This window comes from Pygocentrus nattereri, chromosome 19 (genome assembly GCF_015220715.1).
Source record: "Pygocentrus nattereri isolate fPygNat1 chromosome 19, fPygNat1.pri, whole genome shotgun sequence".
Classification (NCBI taxonomy): Eukaryota; Metazoa; Chordata; class Actinopteri; order Characiformes; family Serrasalmidae; genus Pygocentrus; species Pygocentrus nattereri.
Window position 1 is genome coordinate 17,784,876 of NC_051229.1, and position 20,330 is coordinate 17,805,205.

The 20,330-nt window shown below is 38.2% G+C and overlaps 1 protein-coding gene across 9 annotated transcripts in view; it reads left to right on the forward strand.

Moving 5' to 3' along the window:
• Positions 1 to 20,102, forward strand: part of LOC108427207 (receptor-type tyrosine-protein phosphatase mu-like) — a 269,465-nt gene extending 249,363 nt beyond the window's left edge. For 4 of the 9 annotated variants that reach the window (XM_037531153.1, XM_037531154.1, XM_037531158.1 and 1 more), the window contains 10 exons: positions 522 to 638; positions 1,265 to 1,419; positions 2,399 to 2,534; positions 4,439 to 4,588; positions 6,962 to 7,135; positions 7,985 to 8,116; positions 13,041 to 13,166; positions 15,165 to 15,328; positions 16,879 to 17,014; positions 18,275 to 20,101. In XM_037531153.1, coding sequence (XP_037387050.1) covers positions 522 to 638; positions 1,265 to 1,419; positions 2,399 to 2,534; positions 4,439 to 4,588; positions 6,962 to 7,135; positions 7,985 to 8,116; positions 13,041 to 13,166; positions 15,165 to 15,328; positions 16,879 to 17,014; positions 18,275 to 18,328 — 1,344 coding nt within the window. In that variant the 3' untranslated portion in view covers positions 18,329 to 20,101. Of the gene's footprint in view, positions 1 to 521; positions 639 to 1,264; positions 1,420 to 2,398; positions 2,535 to 4,438; positions 4,589 to 6,961; positions 7,136 to 7,984; positions 8,117 to 13,040; positions 13,167 to 15,164; positions 15,329 to 16,878; positions 17,015 to 18,274 lie in introns of all 9 variants that reach the window. The other 5 variants (XM_037531155.1, XM_037531159.1, XM_037531156.1 and 2 more) reach the window with 2 other exon arrangements.
• Positions 20,103 to 20,330: the final 228 nt, after the last annotated feature.

Here is a 20,330-nt window from a genome sequence, read left to right on the forward strand (position 1 = left end):
TGATCACCCCCAACTCCAGAACCTCCCCAAAATTTTGTTCCAACTGCCTGTCTTCTCTAGTTTGCTCAAACTGGCAGCAAAAAGTTTAGACTGTTGAAACAAAATCCACGGGAGGGTTTTTACTTTCTGGACCTGGATTACTCCCCTCTGCATGTAGTTACTAGCATCTTGTTTTCTCATCTTATTGTCAGCAGCTTTACTGTCATTTTTAAGCCCCCGATTGGTAATGGCTGTTTGAAGCCATCATGTCACGTCTGCCACTCCAAAGTCTGTATAAATGACAGAAATATAATGTAGCTCATTGTTGTTACACATGCCCAGTTGCAGTTTGACTGAACATCATAAAAATTGCTTAGGCCTCTTGGTGTGCCCTGCATGCTTAAGAATTGTATAATAGGCCTGTCTAATGAAAAATACATTGTTGCTATGGGAGCCTCCCTTGGCAGGTGAGGGCTCTACGCAACTTGCATAGTTTGTGTACAGAAAGAACCTGCACTGACTGGACTCATGTTTTGTTTTAGGTGAAATGCTGTAAGTACTGGCCAGATGACACAGAGATCTATCGAGACATGAAAGTGACGCTGATAGAGACCCAGCTCCTTTCTGAGTATGTCATCAGAACATTCGCTGTGGAGAAGGTGAGAGGGAAAAAAGCACATCATCTTTAGTAAGAGCCCACTCAAGAGATTAAGTGCTGCTATAGAACCACCGTGCCATAGCATATGCAGTCTTGTTACTTTGTGACTTATGCAGCAAACTCAACCAGACACACTCGTCTTTAATCAAATCACATGTTCTATCTAGTATTCCTTTAGAGGAAAGTCTTTGCACACCAAACCGTATTTATTCTTTCATTCATTTTTTATCTAATTTCAAGTTGCAAAATGGAGCAGCACAAAGATTTCTAGTCCATTCTACTCTATTATCTTTGGCAAAGAGGTGGGTGATAAGGCAAAAATAGAATATCATGATACTTTACATTTCAGCTGGACATGATGCATGGTTTTTCAGAGGTTTAACTCTTAATAAGTTGTGCTCTTATTAGCTCACAGTATTGTCAGGATTTTAATTTGTGATATCCCAAATATGGGGAGAACTTTTAAACAGCTATGCCACTTCACAGCCTCAGCCAAATCTCATTTATTTTTGTCAGTGTTTTGAAGGTATCCATAATGGGCTTAGTAAAGCTTTTGATGTAATATATTGTGATACCAATATTATGTTGTCATATGGTCATATGAACTGAATTTTTCTTGTTTCATAGAGGGGGGCTCATGAGATCCGGGAAATTCAGCAGTTCCATTTCACAGGCTGGCCGGATCATGGTGTGCCCTACCATGCTACTGGCCTGCTGGGCTTCATCCGCAGGGTGAAGGCAAAGTCACCTGCCAATGCTGGCCCTATTGTGGTCCACTGCAGGTAGCAGATCACTCTTGTCATCATAGATAGAAGTTTTTGGTCCTCGTGCTAGCAGATTGTTTCTAATCAATCTACTAGCACAAGGCTCCAAGGCTAGACCTAGGAGGTCATGCCATTGTGCATTCTTGTTTTCTTTGTTCTAATACACCCCATTGAGCTAAAGAGGGGCTTGATGATTAGCTTATATGGTGTTAATGCATATTTAATAGAGATGTAGCAACGCACATATTTTCAAGTTCCGAGGTCAAGATCGAATTCATTTTTTGATATTTTGTGTGTCAGAAATTCTGCAGGCCTGTAATTGTATAGTACACAGGTTGGTTTCACTTAAAATAGTACAAATATAAAATAAAAGATCACAAAGTGACATGTCCTTGTACAATGTCCTTAAATAAGTGATCTTATAAAACAGTGAAACTGAGCTATAAATAATAAAGATATTTACAGTGTGCACCCATTTTTTTATTACTTACAGCAGCTTAAATGAACATTTCGACAGACAACTGTGTTTTTTTTGTATTTTAGTTTTTTCCTGATGCTCTATTGGAATCATTGCATCTTTAATATTTGCTAGAAGACATTTATTGGCCCTTGTCTTCTCCAATGATTTTTGTACTTAACATTTGCAAAACTGAACACTTTAAGGAACAAGAGGGGGGAAAAAAAATCCGAAAAAATGAATAAAATTATGTAATGGTATAATGGACTGACATCTAATCACTTACCTCTTGTTATGTAGTTTATACAGTTACTGTAGATTGGTTGTCATTGTTTACAGGCTCTCTATAATTGGTCAAATCTGTTTTAATGGCACACTCAGTTGTTCAATGTTCTAGAAGCATTAACGATACCCATTTTCTACACAGAATCACAATAATAACACATCATGATATTACCCACCCATGACTCTTTATATATGGGGCTTTCAGGTAAAGGATGGTACTTAACTCAATCTCCATTGTGGCTGGCCTCTTTGTAGTGCGGGAGCAGGACGAACAGGCTGTTTCATTGTGATTGATATTATGTTGGACATGGCTGAGAGGGAGGGCGTGGTGGACATCTATAACTGCGTCCGAGAGCTGCGATCTCGCCGGGTCAACATGGTCCAGACAGAGGTATCTATTGACTTTTAAGCTTTCAGTTTATCTTAAGAAAGCTTCTTTCATAAATGTTTCTGAGTAGACACAGATGATGGACAGGACATAAGAACAGAAGAATGTAATGAAAAAGAGCATAGAAGGGAGAGATCAGCTTGCAAGAAAGTCGAGGCAGGATGGAGATAGAGAAAGAGAATGGCCTTTGATTTAGAAGGAGTTCTACATATAAAAGAATGTGTAAACTGCATGTTTATCCATTTATAGCTTGTTCCTATTTAAAACTACCATGTCTCTTTAGCCAATTACCATAACATTCTCAGATGCACTTCCTGCCTGTTTAAGAGCCAGCCGTCTCTTAGAGTGCAACACAAATCGGGCGGTTAGAAGTGCTGTAAAGGCGTGGGAATAACTAAAGGCAAATATTACCGCGAGCTGGCTCCTTTTTACAGCTTTCAACGATTTTATGTTGCAGCGGTGCTGAAGAACTCTCCGCTTTTCTGAACACAGACCATCTGGACTGAGCCGTAGCCTAGCTGAATGCACCATTTCCCTGTAATTCCGTTTAGATCACAAGCATCATTGGATTTAATGGGCAAATGTTTCATAGATGACGTCTGGATTGGGATTTGAGTAACTATGCAGCCAGTGCTTCTCTGATTCATCCTCCACAAGTTCAGTGACCTTCAAAGTGTGCATGTGTGCGTAAGCGCATGTGTGTGCGTTTTCCCTTGCAGGTGTTTGTACGTGTTGGCACTGCCTGTCGCCCTACGGGCGCTTGTTACCTTTTTATGTGCATGTTTGAACTGTCAGCGATAATTTGCCACAACAGAAAGCGATTTGTGTTGCAAATTTGATGGGAAATGCTCCCTCATTAGGAAGAGAGCACTCAATCGAAAAGACCAACTTGTGTTTTTTTTTTGTTTATTTATGTATTATTATTATTATTTTGCTTGTTTTGCTGTTGATTGTGACATCATATGCTCTCTGGTTGGTTGCAGCACCAGAAAGGTCAAAGATTGTTAAGCCACAATCACAGGCACCTAATCATGGAAGCACTGACCCCCTGTGTCACGATTTAGTCAAAACTGACAAGGCCAGATTGTCTCAAAATGTCACTTCAACAGTGATTTTCATCAAAGCGCTGAATTGTCTCCTCGCAGATGAGCATCTGGGATGTGAATACATATTCTGCCGACAAACCAAAGACAAACCAGACTTGTCTCAGATAGTGATACCATTTAACAAAATGTTCATCAGCTTCATTGTAATTCGATCTCCTTGACGACACTGTTAGCATGAAAATGTGTACCCATCCTGTTCATCTTTAGGCACTTTGCCATGACCACTTTAACAAGTACAGAGCAGGTATGTTTAAAACCAAAGAAAATCAAACAGTTGCCATTTTGTACATAACGTCATAGCAGCCCACCTTTATTGGGATACATCATTGCAATGAACCCTATCATTCTAATGGCCTACGAGTGTGAGCTAGTAGTAGGTGATACAGCGCAATCATTAGATTCATGTATTGGTGGGGGTCCATAGCACAACCAGCATAATAAAATGTTCTTCCACACCATAGCATGCAGTTACACATTTTCACCAGAGAGGTTTCCAAATGCCTATGTAGTGTAGCATTAAGTAAATATATTCTTGTCGGTTAAAAGTACCTTATTATTCTAGGATGTCCCTTATTTAACATATTTAACAACTGAAGTAAATCTGAAACATTTTATCATGCAAAATGGTATCAGTTTCTTAAATTTGCTTCAGTCACTTATTATAGGATGCTTTTTCTTCTGGCATACCAACAAAAGGAATTGCTAAGATTCTTTATCTTTAGCTTTTATTAACAGTTTTTGTTTTCTATGTTACAGATATTATATTAAAATATGTTAAATGTACTTTATGTCTCCCGTCAGGAACAGTATGTCTTCATTCATGATGCCATTCTGGAGGCTTGTCTCTGTGGAGATACCACCATTCCAGCCAATCAGCTTCGCTCTGTCTACTACGATATGAACCGTTTGGATCCGCAAACCAACTCCAGTCCAATCAAAGAGGAGTTTAGGGTAAGGACAAACTGAACCTTTTTAACATATAGGTCTCTTTGATGAATCAGATTGAGTCTGTTAAAAAAGGAATCTCACACTTTTCCTACATTTCAAAATCATCTTTAGCTCTGATGAAGCCTCAGTTCATCTCACTTTAACACTGCCATTTTTAATTGGAGTTTGGGCCCTTTAACGAGCCCTGAGCCCACTTTCATTTTTCCCCTAGGTTCACCTGTTCAACCCCCAAACTGAGGAGCATGAGTTCAATGCATTAACATACAATTTCACAACTAGAACTGAAGCCTCATTGTAGAATTGAATAAAGGTATTAGTCATAGAGCGCAGCTAATGCTAAAATAAATTATATTAGCATTAATATGGTAGCTTTGAAGTGTGCAAGGCAGGTACAGTTGATGCAAAATAGGAGGTCCATGTAAATGAGGATGCAGATTTAAGATTTTGTCCTAAGACGTCTAAGGACCACATCTATTTTTAGTGTTTAAACCCTTTGCAATCTGCTATATTGATGAAGGCACTAGGCCCAAACAGAATGCTTGCTGGAAATGCAAAGCAATAACAGTAGGTTCTTGAATAATAGCTTTGACAAAAATAGTTCTAACGCTGTATGACAGCAAATGGATATGATTACAGTTGTAAAAAAGGCATACTCTGTATTATTTTAGCTCAACAGCCTACTGAAGTGGAGGTTTGTATGTCAAAAACCTTAACTTGACTACACCTGAGCTATATTTCATAAAAACATGCAACTTCAGGAACCCTGCAGAGCCAATCACAACGCAACAGAAGTGAGCCACAACACAACAAAATGTTTCTTAAAGACTCTCAAAGGGCAAGAAATATCTATGATGGAAAAATGACTGACAGAAGTTGATAAGACCTCATAGACACATATTCAGTAAGTTCATGCTTAACTTGGTTGGCTTGTTAGATATCTGACATTTTTGTAGTATGATAGTTATCAGCTGTATCTGGTATTGCTGTTTGAAGTTTTAAAGTTACACTCTACAGCTAATTCCCATCATTATACCCATTAATTCCCATTCAGTGATCTTATCTGCAAGTTTCAACAGGTTATGTACTTTTACCAGTGAGTGTTTATGCTCCAAATTGAATGGATCTGTCCTCTTTGAGAGTCCTGTCCATTATGTTGTGACTGACTCTGCAGCATTTCTGAAGTTGCAGGTGTTCTCTGTATATCTGTATATTTCTGTGAAATGTAGTGCTGGGGTAGTCATGGTGATGAAAAGGTTTTCTGTCTTTGCATCGCCTTTATGAAATGTAGCTCGATGTAATTTAAAATGATGTCATTTAAAGTGTTTCTGCATTTGCAGTGTGTTTTTAATGTGCAGTTAACTGGATCCTCTTAGCCACCATAACTTTTTTCCACCTATACATGTACATAAGCTGGTGTTAACCTCACAATATTCCTACAATACTACTACTAGCAGCTGAACACTTACAGCGTAAGCAGCAGTTATTATAAAGGCTGTTTTTGTCAAATTTGATGTATTTCTTCTCAATAAGTGTTATGACAACTGATTATTGTTGAAGTAAGCCTTTATCAATGTGTGTATGGAACATTCATAATTCAGTTTTCAAATTCAGAGTTCAAACTGCAGTCCTACAGTAAAAATATTGTTTGGATTAATAATTTATTAGTAGTTGGGATTTAATTGCTAAATAAAAAATATTAAAAAATGCTGTCCCATATTTATGTTCATCATTTTAGTTTTAGTCCAGAGGCAGTAGAATTTTAGTCCATAGTAGTGTTTCAGTTCATAGCCTGAGCCTTATTTTAGTCACACTCCTGCATTTTAGAGTAGTAACTGAGACTGTAGCCGTCATGGCCAGGTGTGGAGCCTTTAGATCCCATGGTTTTGAAGTAAACATGTCCCAAAGTTTGAAAATCAGTGCAAAACCTTAGGAAATGTTACATTGTGAAATGTGTTCTCAACTCTGACTTTGAACCAGTCTGGTAGAATGATCTGTGCAGTTTTTTTTTCAGCTATCATGAAAGGCTTTGGTAGGTGTCTTTTAGCATTATAAACGCTGCCCTTCAGTGAAGCGTTACCATAATTAATGACTTTAATAATGTTATGTCAAGTTATAAAAGTCACGATTTTAGATTCTGATTGGTTGAGACTGTTTATTGACACCCATACCTTGTGGTCCTGATAAACAAATTCATAAAGGTGTTTTATCAGTCCAGTCTTGTTTAAAGTTATTATTCAGTCATGTGTTGTAATGCCCTCCATATATTCTAGTTCCAGAAAAGTTATTAAAAATAAGCAAAAATAAATGCGGCAATTACCATACAGGTAAGCACTACAGTATAAAACACCGTTCTGTGTGTGTATGTGTGTGTCATAGACTCTGAACATGGTGACCCCTACTCTCCGTGTGGAGGACTGCAGCATTGCTCTGCTGCCACGGAACCATGAGAAGAACCGCTGCATGGATGTGCTCCCACCTGACCGCTGCCTACCCTTTCTCATCACCATCGATGGAGAGAGCAGCAACTACATCAATGCAGCACTCATGGATGTGAGGCACACTCCTCTGACACAGTAGTTTCTCTCTTTCTGTTTTTAGATATGATTTGTGTTGGCAAGAATAACAGCATGAACACTATCATAACATGTATTATACAGTAGCTTTTGTACCATTTCAAGTGTAAATTGAATGCATCTTGCCTGAAAAAAGCATATGTCACCAACTTAATTTCATCCAGAACTTTCTTTGAACTTCTTCATTTTTTTGCATCATTTAATCATTGAGATGTCAAAAAGTCATTTAGAGTGGTTTTAGGTGAAATGCTTTATTATAGAGAAACTTACTGACTTAGATTTCTTTACAGTTGTAGTGATAGGATCCAGATGTCAACATGTCTACTATGCAAATATAGCCATTTCATTTACCATTCAAAATAAGTACATACATATATATATAAAATATTAAAATGATGGTAAATCTGGAAAGAATTTGGCCACTGTTTTGCCTGTTTTGCCTTGCAACACCCTGCATGTAAAATGGAATTAAGCCTGTTGGCCTTGGCACCTCAGAGAAAAAAGACCTTTTCTCAATTCATGGTCCTTGGAGAGCTTTCAAGTCATGCCAGTAACATTCCACACCTACTCCTGTGAACTAATATTGATTTTTCTTAATATTTTGTCATGTTTTAATGAAAAAGTCACTTAAAGATTGCTGTATTGATGAACTGAATATAGGCTATGGATATACGCTGTATTCCACCAAAGTAAGACGGGTGTACTGGGAATAATGTGATTCATCTTGGAATGCCATTAGCCATTCAATCTTTTAAAGTATCTTAATTTTTTTGTGCTTATGTGCTTTCACATTCCCCATTGCTTGCTCTCTCTGTCTTTCATGCAGAGTTATAAGCAGCCTTCTGCTTTCATCGTTACTCAGCATCCCTTGCCAAACACGGTGAAAGACTTCTGGAGGCTGGTGCTGGACTACCACTGTACATCTATCGTTATGCTCAATGATGTGGACCCTGCCCAGGTGAGGCCAGTAGACCTAGATAGAAGGATAAATGGATAGATGTGTAGTTTTATTTGAATTGTTGTACTTTTCACCCATCCAATTGCACACTTTCCAGGTTCACAGTAAGGCCCACTCACTTCAAAGATTCTCTTGTGTGAATAAAGAGGAGAGAAAATGAGTGCTTTGAAAATATGGTCTAGGTGTGAAACTAGCCCCTCAGTCACCCTGCCCAGATGACATCTTTGCGGTTCCAAACCACACTAATCCACACCCACGTCAGCCAAACGTATTCCTATTGTCAGAGAGTCTGGTAAATTTTGTTGCTCAGCGAGGCCAAGGTGTGCCTACTTCAACAGGAAGGTCCATTTGACTGACATGCAAAATACTCAACTTCAGATCACTGTTCTATTGTGACATTTAGGGGCGGGAGACCTGCAGTAAATAAATGCACCACAAAAGGATATTTCACTTAATAGGTATTAAATGCTTCAAAGAAAACTCAAATAATGAAATAATTGTTAGAGATTTCATGTGCCACGAACTTGACGAACATTTTTCCAAGCAAGTGACCATCTCTTTGTGAAAGGCTCAGTGGAGCAGGCAACTACTTGCATTGACATGTTTCCATTGGACTAATAAACACTGCACAGAAAGGCTGTGTGAATAGGTGAACAGAACGCAACTGATACACTCCCGATAGTCATGGCCATCTTAACATCAGATGCTCCACCTGCCTGTGGATGGAGTGTCTGAGGCTGAAAGTATATCCATAATAACATTCTATTAAATAAAATAGCTAATGATAGAACTTCTCCTTCTTCTTTCGGCTGCTCCCTTTAGGGGTCGCCACAGCGGATCATCTGCCTCCATCTTGCCCTATCCACTGCTTCCTCTACTTTTACACCAACCATCTCCATGTCCACCTTCACTACATCCATAAACCTTCTCTGAAGTCTACCTCTTCTCCTTCTACCCGGCAACTCCATCTCCAACATTCTTTGACCAATATATCCACAATTCCTCCTCAACACATGTCCAAACCATCTCAGCCATCTCTGGCTTTATCTCCAAACTGCTCTACCTTCACTGTCCCTCTGATCTGCTCATTTCTAATCTTGTTCAGCCTTGTCACTCCCAACGAAAATCTCAGCATCTTCATCTCCGCCACCTCCAGCTCAGCCTCCTGTCTTTTAGACAGAGCCACAGTCTCCAAACCATACATCATAGCAGGACGCACTACTGTCTTGTAAACCTTCCCTTTCACTCTTGCTGCTATCCTTCTGTCACACATCAGCCCTGACACCCATCTCCACCCACTCCATCCTGCCTGCACCCTCTTCTTCACCTCTTTTCTACACTGTCCAAAATAGCTAATGATAGAACAAAATAGTGAAATTAAAACAAGCTATGTAAGGTTGGTAGTGTTTGCTTATAAGGTATATGCCTATTTTTTTGGACAGAGTAGTATAGAGTAGTGGTTCTCAGGCAGTAGGAGTTCATTAACTTTATTGTTGTTAAATATCATTAAATGCCATGATACCAAGATATATCTGAAGATATGTTTTGATACTGAATTGTATCTACACTATGTAGCACTACTGTTAATATACCCAAAGTGCTTATATACAATTAATGTGGATTTAGCCATGAGTCATATTCACACTGGATAACAAGTCCATCATAAAGCAAAGCATCATCAACAGCAACATCACATGCAGCCAAAGCTAACTGAGAAAAAAATATTTTAAAGTTTTGGCTTCGGTATTTACTTCAAACTCTGCTATGGGAAAAGGCCTCTAAGAAGTGTTTTTTTTCCTGTGAGACGTTACACCAGAGTTATTCTTAATAAATATTATTTACATGGAAAGAGGTATTTTGATGAAGGAATTCTAACGATTCAGGGTAGACATCAAAAGCTGCCCTGTAGAGTAATCAGACAGAGTGGTTAAAAATGAATGACTAGCAGAGATATGTGAACTTTGCAGACTTGGACTCCAGTGTGTTTGCACACGAGGGAGTGTGTGTGTTTGGGCAAGAGTGTTTGTGGGCAAAGTGTGGGAGGAAGAGAGAGAAATGCATTTTTATGTGTGTACGTGACTCTGCATGAGTGTGCTGTTAGGTGGGTGCATACCTGCCTGAGTCCGTACATGCATGTGTGTGTGTGTGTGTGTGTGTGTGTGTGTGTGTGTGTGTGTGTGTGTGTGTGTGTGTGTGTGTGTGTGTGTGTGTGTGTGAGAGAGAGTGTGAGAGAGAGACCCTATGGGGCAGCAGCCTGAGGCTCTGTCATAACACCCCAGGATCAAAGCCAGGAGGGGTGGAGAGAATCACCCCAGCACCACCAAAACCCATCTGCCTCTCCCGCTCCTCTCCACACTGAGGAGGCTTTCATTCAAAATTCTGACTGTAGCCACTGAGACCACAAGGACCAGGTACCAGGGGCAAATTCACACACACACACACACATACACACACACAGTCAGTATTTCTCTCTCTCTCCCTCTCTCCCTCTCTTTCTCTCTCTCTCTCGCTCTCATACACACATACACATAGTATCAAACTACCCAACTTCTACCAAACTACTTTATTAGGATAGTCCAGATAAAGACTCTCACCTTATCATCAGCTTACATTAAACTAAAAAGCTATTAATCTATTAAGTAACACATATTTTTCTGAAGTTTTACTTTTGCTTTGCTTCATATGTTCACTTGTCTGACTAAAAGTCTGAAGAAATCTTTCAGATTCTTTTAATCAGTGAGTTTTTCAGTTTTTTTTTATAGTCCAAAATGAATTGGTAATAGTATTAGAAATTAGTATAATAAAACAATTTAATGGGTACTGTTAGATGTAGATGAGTGAAATTGTAAGTGTACAGTATTTCATCACTTGACACTAGGCAGAACAAGGTCTATACCATTTTTCCTCATCTATACCATTTTGCCCCAACCCACAGGTTTCATGGCCCAGATTTTCATGTCTGTCCGCCCCTACCCTAGTTCAAATAGTGGACTATCCAAATGAGGTGGGACCCTGTTGTTAGCTCTATAGCATCGTTGTAGTCCTGTCATAATTATTAATTATTATCATAACTGCATCATGCATTTATCTGAGCTGATCATGATTATTTAAGCTGACCACAATTATTTTCCATAGTTGTTAACCTTTACAATCCTATGCTTAGATAGTAAAATGCATGTTTATCTGTTTGACTAAAATTTATGTAAATAAAAGAAAGCAGAATAAAGCATTGAGACACATCATGGGACTTACAAAAAATACAAGTTCTACTTTCTGACTGGTACTATAACACCAATAGAGGACAAACAACTGTAGAGGGCAGTGGTGAGTAATGTTTGTTTATTTGAGCTTGGGCTGTTTCTGCCTTCAGTTGGGAGTATTGACAGCTTGGAAGCAACTAATCACCAGGTTGAGCACTTTAATACAGTTTATTTGTTTAAAAAAGTTGTTTATCACCATTATCATGACAGTTCATTTTTAGCTCAAAAGTGGTGATCTTGACAGGCCTGAAATGTTGATTGCCAAAAAACATCATTCGCCAATATCTTCCTAAGTTTTTTCCTAAATTTGTTCTTGAGAAAGGTCCTAAGAAGAAGTCTACATCAGATTCATGATGTGTTCATAAACTGCATAAGAGGTTGTACCTTTGTGCTCCTGAGTGTGCGTAGTCTGTTCTTACCTAAGAACAAATCCCAAATAAGGAACACTGCTGAATGTCAGAATCTTCTTAAAACTGTATAAATGAGTTTTAAGAAGAAATTTCGTCTTAAGAATGGTTGGCAAATGAGGACCATTGAGAGCTCTGAGTATACGTCAGAAATATCCTCACATAACCAGTGACAGGCCTGATGACAGACAAGAAGCACCTATATAATGAGGTACTGCACATCACATACTATATGTACTACTATACATAAGTATGTGTGTGTGTGTGTGTGTGTGTGTGTGTGTGTGTGTGTGTGTGTGTGTGTGTGTGTGTGTGGTGTGTGTGTGTGTGTGTGTGAGTGAATTTGCCCCATGGCAGTTTTGTACATATGAGGCTGGTCCCTGGTCCTCACTAGAAAAACTCCTTTTTACTCCTTTTTTTGAAAGCAACCATTTTTTTTCTTTTTAGAAAATGTCCTTCTCTTAACTGATGTTACAGTTAGTGATGTTAGGTTTAGATGCAGGTATAGCATTATTCAGCTACTGTAAAAAGATGTCAGTAGAAGTCCTCACTAATGTGTCTTTTGTGCATCAAAGCATGCTTACCTCTGTGCATACATATGCAGGTGGGTGTTGAAACAGTGCCTTCTCAGCTGTAGCACTCCAGCGAGGGGAAACAGGGGCCGTCTCATGCTCTCAGCTAAATGAACAGGCCTCTCTCTCTACCCTACACATCAAACACTAAAGAGCCAATCTGGCCCTACTGAGAGACACTCACACAGGCTCCATATCCTCTTCTCATCACTTATTCCTTTACAAAATGCAACACAATCATGCGCCTATTGTCGGGGAATGAAATATGTAGTCTGCATGGAGCATTTCTAATGGAAACGATCAAATACGAGATGATTTGAATATATGAATAAATAATGAAAAGGCAAAAGATCTGATTCTTTGCAAGACCAAATGACTTTATTCTTACTGTTGCTGTGACATTCAAAGCTCCACCGGATTAATTTTTAATAAAAAAGAAAAATCTCTGCTGGAGTACTCGTTTTTTTTATGTGCATATTTGTTGGAAGTGTTTTACTGTTTGCATTTGTTTTGTATGCTTCTTTCTTTTGTGTGAGCTTTTGTCATCTTTAGAATGTTTCATCTGCAGTAAAGACAAGAAATGAAAGTTTCCAGTAAGAACATGTATGACCTGAATGGTGTTTTATAAATGCTTCTCTAATAAGCCTGCTGCTGTCATGTTAATTCTCTCTGTGTATGTGTGTAGCTATGTCCTCAGTACTGGCCAGAGAATGGTGTGCATCGGCATGGCCCTCTGCAGGTAGAGTTTGTGTCAGCTGATCTTGAGGAGGACATCATCAGCAGGATATTCCGCATTTACAACGCTGCTCGGGTGGGTTTTACACAATCACACAAACTAGCTTGAATGTCCACCTCATCTTAGCTGTTGTAAGCTCATTACAGTGCTATCTCAACCTCCATGACATAATCAGGACCTGCCATGTCCTTCCTCAACGACACACACACACGCACACACTCACGTTATCAATTATGATATAGCCTGCTGATTTATTTCTCTGAGCCCACCAATCAAAAGACAGCCTACTGATACATTTTACTGAGCCCACCAATCAAAAGACAGCCTACTGATACATTTTACTGAGCCCACCAATCACAGCACAGCCTACTTATACATTTCACTGAGCCCACCAATCACAACACAGTCTGCTGATACTTTTTACTGAGCCCACCAATCACAACACAGCCTGCTGATACATTTTACTGAGCCCACCAATCACAACACAGTCTGCTGATTTATTTTTCTGACCCCACCAGTTACAGCACAGTATTTTTACTTCCCAACTTCACAATCAGCCTCTTAATGTAATTTATTAATTTCACAAGTTACAACACGGCCTGCTGACTTTACAACAAAAAAGTGTAAAACACAAGCCGACCTTTGGCATAAGGATATATTAGCATAACACACAAAACAGCTCTATGAAAAGAACTAATAAAACAGTTCATTTCCAATAGCCAACAAAAGTGCTATGAATTCTTTGAAGCTCCACCCTTCATGTGAAAATATTTCTATTATTTTAGACTTTATGAATTTCTGCTGTTTGAGTTTAGAAATGTGATATTTGACAACTGATGATCATAGTTGACAAATGACAGTCATAATTGTATCAGTAACTAAAGTTATGTTTAAATGAAACAGTTGTTTGTGAGTTTGTTGTATTTTTGGCCTTATTAAATGCAGTTATGAAATAATGCTTGGGAGAAGGACCACAGCTGGAACTCCTTTTCCTTGTAATTTAACATCCTAAAAATTTCCATCTCCACATTGCTTTCCTATGACGAAATTTTGCTCCACACCATATCCCCATCCCTCCCTGTTCGCCAGTTGTATCTCTGTTCATCAAATAAGTGGTCAAGCCCTATAACTTAAAGCAGAAGCTGCCCAGAAGCTGTCCACCTTATACCCTCAGAGTTCTCTCCCCTCCTATAACGATATACTAAAGTTTTCGTCCAAACTCTCAAACAAAATTGAATCGGCCGATGTTAGGGCCACAAAAATATACACATTTCAAAATTCTGTTTGATATGGTACAGTGGTGTCTTGATATGATACATTTTTTGATACTGCAAAAATAGGGAGTGCCTGAATATGTGCATCAAGCACACAGTTTACATGCATGCACACTAAGGGTGTAGCAATGTACATGATTTCAGATTTGATAGGATTTTCAGTTCAGATGTCTATTGGAATTTGTAATTTAATAGTAATTCTACAGAGCAATACAGGGCGGTGTTTCCTATAAGCTTATTAGCACAAAGAAGATTCTTAAATGGTAGAGCGAGTATCACACTAAACACACTTTCTTTACCAGTTAGAATGACCTTAACACAGTGATGTCTTGGGAAAGTGGAATGCATGCATAATGTAAGCTCCCTCTTCCTTGCCTGTTTTACTCTGACAAGAAAGATCAAATGCCTAGTTTTGATCGTTGCCAGAAGGTTTCATGGAAAATGATGATTGAAATATCCTCAGAAGAAACTGAGGGGTGAACGGGTTTACAGTTAAAATTGTGTTTAAATGTATTTTAAATTTTGTTTATCCATAAATTTTGAAACTATTACACTCTGTGGCTATCAGAGTTTTCAGTTATAGGAATTTATGCCTCCTTATAATTGGTATAAACCACAGAACTTATGCCCTATTTTATGCACCTCACTGATAACAGCACCAGCCTACTGACTTATTTTGAGACTGCTGACTACATTCTGTGACTGACTAGATTCTGTGGTGTCAAATGCCAAAAGACAAGAGCTATTCTGTTTTTTTAATGGTGATTACTGATTTGCAGCAACCGTTTTTGTTTTCTAGCCTCAGGATGGCTATCGTATGGTGCAGCAGTTTCAGTTCCTAGGTTGGCCCATGTACAGGGACACACCTGTGTCCAAACGCTCCTTCCTCAAACTCATTCACCAGGTAGACAAATGGCAGGAGGAGTATGATGGAGGAGAAGGACGCACCGTGGTGCACTGCTTGTAAGTCACCCATGAATTCACACACTCATATGCACTTATGCATAATATATGCACAGAACACTATATCTGTTTAGAAATAAATGACTGTTCGCACGCACTGTTTACAAACACCATCCTTCTTTCTTTCTCATGTTTTACACATCAGGCCCATCCAGCAGAGTCTCCTCTGAGCATATCAAATCAGCCTTTCTGTTGTCAGGTCTCCAACAGCATGAAAACAGATCAATAATCATTAGAGTATTAATTAGCAAATTCATTCGTCAGAGACAACTGAAAGCCTGGAATTTGTGTTTTCCTTCAGTTTTTTTGCTAAGAGAAACATCTCCCTCTTGTGGCAAAACACACTCACAGCTCATTTAGCTCATTGGTTCTTGGCTCAAGTTATGAGACCATGTTGACTGTATCTTGTCATGTTTGCTGTGGTCTTGAAGACTTGAAGGGCTTGATAACTACCTGATAATAATCAGAGATTGAAATATATATCAGGTTTTTGACTGTTTACGTTAAGATCGTTTGGGTTCGGGTCATTTTCAGATTTTACATTTACACAACCCACTTGTAATAGATTTTTCCATGCATTTATCTTGCTTTTGTTTTTCTAACTTTATTCTTCCACACTACTTTTATTGTGTTAAAAGAGTTTTTAATCCGACATGCTGGAGTCTCCTACTTGTATTGTTGACATAGTTCAGCACCAAAGTCCTCATTCATGAGAAAAACAAGAAATGAACAGCTCATCAATTCAGGACAGATTAGTTAAGTGCAGCCAAAAGGATATTTGTATTTGTTTGGACCGAAGTATATATCATATATATGTTTTTTGTTCAGTATAAAATTATAATTTGTTCAATTTAAAATTAGGGTTAAAGAGATGAAAAATCTTCCCATAAGAGCAGCACCTTGTGGAAAGTTTATTCTGAATTGTTGGATGAACAAATTAGTTCAAGAGCAATTAAAACAAAATTTTTGACAGCTGATTATTTTCTTATTGCATGTTATTTTATTTCATATTATATTTATCTGTGATCTTTTGATGCTACTGTGGTCAATAAATACTTTAGGATAACTGCAACATCTGTGTAACTTACCATTTCTGCTTTTAGCTGTGCTATTGAAAGGAGAATGTTAATGCCATTGAAATTTCCCCAAATAAAAGATTACAGCAATGGCTCTGAGTAGTAGGGATATATATATATTATATTTCTATAATTTTGATTACATGTATGTGTCTGTAGACAAAATAACAAATAATTATTACATTGACCTCGTTTGAGTTGACAATTTCCTAATTTGAGATAACATGCTGTAAAGGTATAGTCCCTCAGTTGCTTCTGTAATAGTTAAGATTGAAGCTTGTCAAATCTTAGCTTAGGACCAAAGGTAAGTTTATGTAATTTGGCCCTGAACTTTAACTTCTTATAATATTTGAAGTACACATGTGTGTACTTTCACTCATATAACTAGGAGGCTCTCAGTTGTTATCATATTACTGCATGCTTTTGTGTTTTTTTATTTGAATGCTGACCTTTGTGTGTGCTGGTGTGTGTCAGGAATGGTGGCGGACGCAGTGGAACGTTCTGTGCCATCAGCATCGTGAGTGAGATGTTGCGACACCAGCACTCAGTTGACGTTTTCCACGCCGTCAAAACACTGAGGAACAACAAACCCAACATGGTGGACCTACTGGTGTGTACTCAGCCTTAGGAGAATATGTTTTTATTATATTATACTATATTATATTATATTATATTATATTATATTATATTATATTATATTATATTATATTATATTATATTATATTATATTATATACAAATGTGTTTTTCTACAAAAAATACAATATCCAATGTTAACAGGAGGTTAAAAGTGAGAAAATGTTGATATCAAGTCACTCATTACTTACTGAAATGTCAAGTGGCACAACTGACAGCAAAGGACTTTTGTTCTGACATGCATTTCAGGAACAGTGTTCAGGGTACCATAAAGCAGATGGCAAGTGACCTTAAAAGTGTAATACAAAGTCATTCATGGTGTGATCTCAGGAAAACCATGTTATAATACACACACACGCACACACACACATCTTCTAAGCCGCTTTTCCTTTTGGGTCACGGGGGGTGCTGGAGCCTATCCCAGCTGTACCGTGTTATAATATGTCTAATATGTCATAATAATAATGTTTATTTATTTGAAAAAGAGCATTTATGTATAAACTTGAATTGAAGAACAAAGGTTTATACAAGTGTCCAAATATGAAGACTAGATGGTATTGTCACGGTTTCCCCTTGTTCCTGTGTTTGTAGCCATGTGCTTTCTGCCATGTGCTTGTGTGTTTTGTTTTGGTTCTAGTGTTCTGCTGCCCCCCCCCCCCCCCCCAATTAGTATCCTCACCTGTCTGTAGTTTCTGTCCCCTCCTTGTCTCAGGTGTTCCCCATTTGTTGTAGCCATTATCTAGCCCTTTGTTTCAGTTAGTGTTTGTCTGGTCTACTCATCACTTTGTCTGCTGTCGTGGCTTTTTCTCCCCCTTTCTCTTCTTTTGTTTGCTCTTCGTGTTTCTTTGTTTAAACCTTGTAGTTAGTTACTTTGTACATTTTGCTAGTTTGTTTTGGTTATTAAAGTCTGCTCGCACTTATATCCAGCCTCCTTGCTCATTCCATACCTGTCAGATATACATTCTTAATAGTGACAAATAACGATTATGTCTGGTTGTGCCACTTGACGTTTTCTGGGTGGAAAAATGTATGATCCTGTTTAAAAATGAATTTGTACCATTAGCCATAAAACAAGTATCAAAAGTTTGAATAGGTTCTTTTTAATAATCTTTTTGTCATTGGCCCATATAAAATTGCCATAGTGAAGAAAGTCCTATGTAAAAATTCAGTGTTTATCCATCTAAACAATACTTTCTAAACTAGTGGTATTTTTGTGTTTTTCTATCTCTCTATAGGACCAGTACAAGTTCTGTTATGAAGTGGCTTTGGAGTATCTTAACTCAGGCTAGCTGTGCTAGCCCACAAAAGACTCTGACAATTTTGGGATATTTTGACACAGTGGACGCTCAGTGTGTGTACAGCACAGGTCCAGTGCGTGTGTGTGCAATCTGCTTGTATATTTCAACAGATGTCCATTTAACCGGCTGGGCATTTTCAACAACTGCAAGAGCACAATGTGATGTCCAAGAATTCTGCCATCCTCTGTACTCTAACCGAAGTGTGTATCCTAAGTGAAGCCGCTGATGTTTGCCTCACCCCCTTATTAGTTTGGGCCTGTGTTGCCTTCAGCCACGAGTCTGTATCATGTTTCAGCTTTGCGCAAGGCATTCTGTGTACATCCTCGTAGTGTTTACCATTTCTACCGATCTACACTGAATCGTGTGAGTGGACACTACTGGGCAAGAATAGAATCTAAATGTTATTTTGGTGTGTAAATCAATCTTAATATGGTAATGTATAAAGAATTCATGGAAGCCCTGAAGAGTAAGGTAAAGAAAATCAGAGCCCCATTTACACCTGATATATTTTTCTGCTGTGTAATAAAACTCTGGTGCATGTTAGCTCATACTGTGTTGTCCTATGAATGTCAGTAGTGATAAGATTTTGAGTCACTCATATTGCTGATGCGTATTTGCGTCATGTATCTGCTACATGGGCCCTATAGAGTTTCTGCACAAATTATAGGTAAAGAAGGAAACACTGCAATGCAAACATCACTGCAATGTTCTCTCTTTTTTCATCACGAGAAACATTTTAATACCTTATATCACAAGTGGTTTTCTGAGTAAACATAACTGCAAATGAACTCATGGCACTCAATTACCATATTCTCCCCAATTATACAATGATGCATTACAGATACAAGTGCCTAGTTAGCTGTAATATGTGAAATTCTTTACAGCGACTATGTTATCCAGTGTGCCAAAGCTTTTTTGATGGACACCATAGATAAAGTCTTAGCCAGTGTATCAAATCGATTTATGTATTTTGTGTATCTTTACAGCTGTACCAGCTACCTTAGGATCTTTCTTAACATTAGCTCAGCAGTTGCTAACTAAAAACAGTCCTTTCTAATTAGTGTAGCTAGAAAAGATCTTAACATGAGGTTTACAGTTGCTGCACTAGAGTAAAGTCCAAAAAGTTGCTTATTTGCACCATGTAAACTATTATGTGTACTATTATTGACAAAGTCAGCCCATGCAATATGATGATGACAAAAGGAATCTGTCCCTTATGGTCAGTGTTGGTGTAACAAAAGTTCTGCAGGCCAGTTAGGTCCTGCTTTAGGGCTACTTAGCAATGAAAATCATTGAGCAGATATTCATAAAATGAGGCTAAAAATCATTTTCAACTGTTTTTATTGTTTTATGCACAGCAGAACCTTTAAACATGCAAATTTGACTCTGGAACACACTTTTTTCACCTCGCTCTTCATGGCTTCTGTGTAGAAATGACATGGCAACCATCATTGCATACTTTGCGCCACGTTCAGAAAATCCAAAGCTTTTTTCTTTTTTTTTCTTTTCTTTTTTTTTGCACTTTGTTTTTGATATTGTTTGTTTATATTGTAAATATGACCAGTGTAGTGTATTATTTATTTGCACTGTGTATTTCTGTTGTGAAACACAGTGACAATCGTGTACTGGGTTCCTTGGTTGAATTGCCCAGAATGTATTGTCAGCTTTGGTTCATCTTGTTTGAAGAAATATTGTACATGTTCAAATATATACCGTATGTATCATAGCAAAAAAAGCCTTGTCCATTTCTTTAACTCATTTACATGAGTCAGTGGAGAGTTCAGCATGTTTTTGCTCTGCCTGACAGTAGATCAGTACAGAAGGGCCCATATCCTACATTTTCTTGATTTTTCTGTTCTAAAGCCAGGCATAATTCATTTTTGTATTTTTTTTTTTTTTTATATATAAACAGGCTGGTTTTGTTACTGTGCCTTTAAGACTGATTATAGTAAATGTCCTCTGCTCTGATTGGCTGCCTCATTTAAGAAAGCAT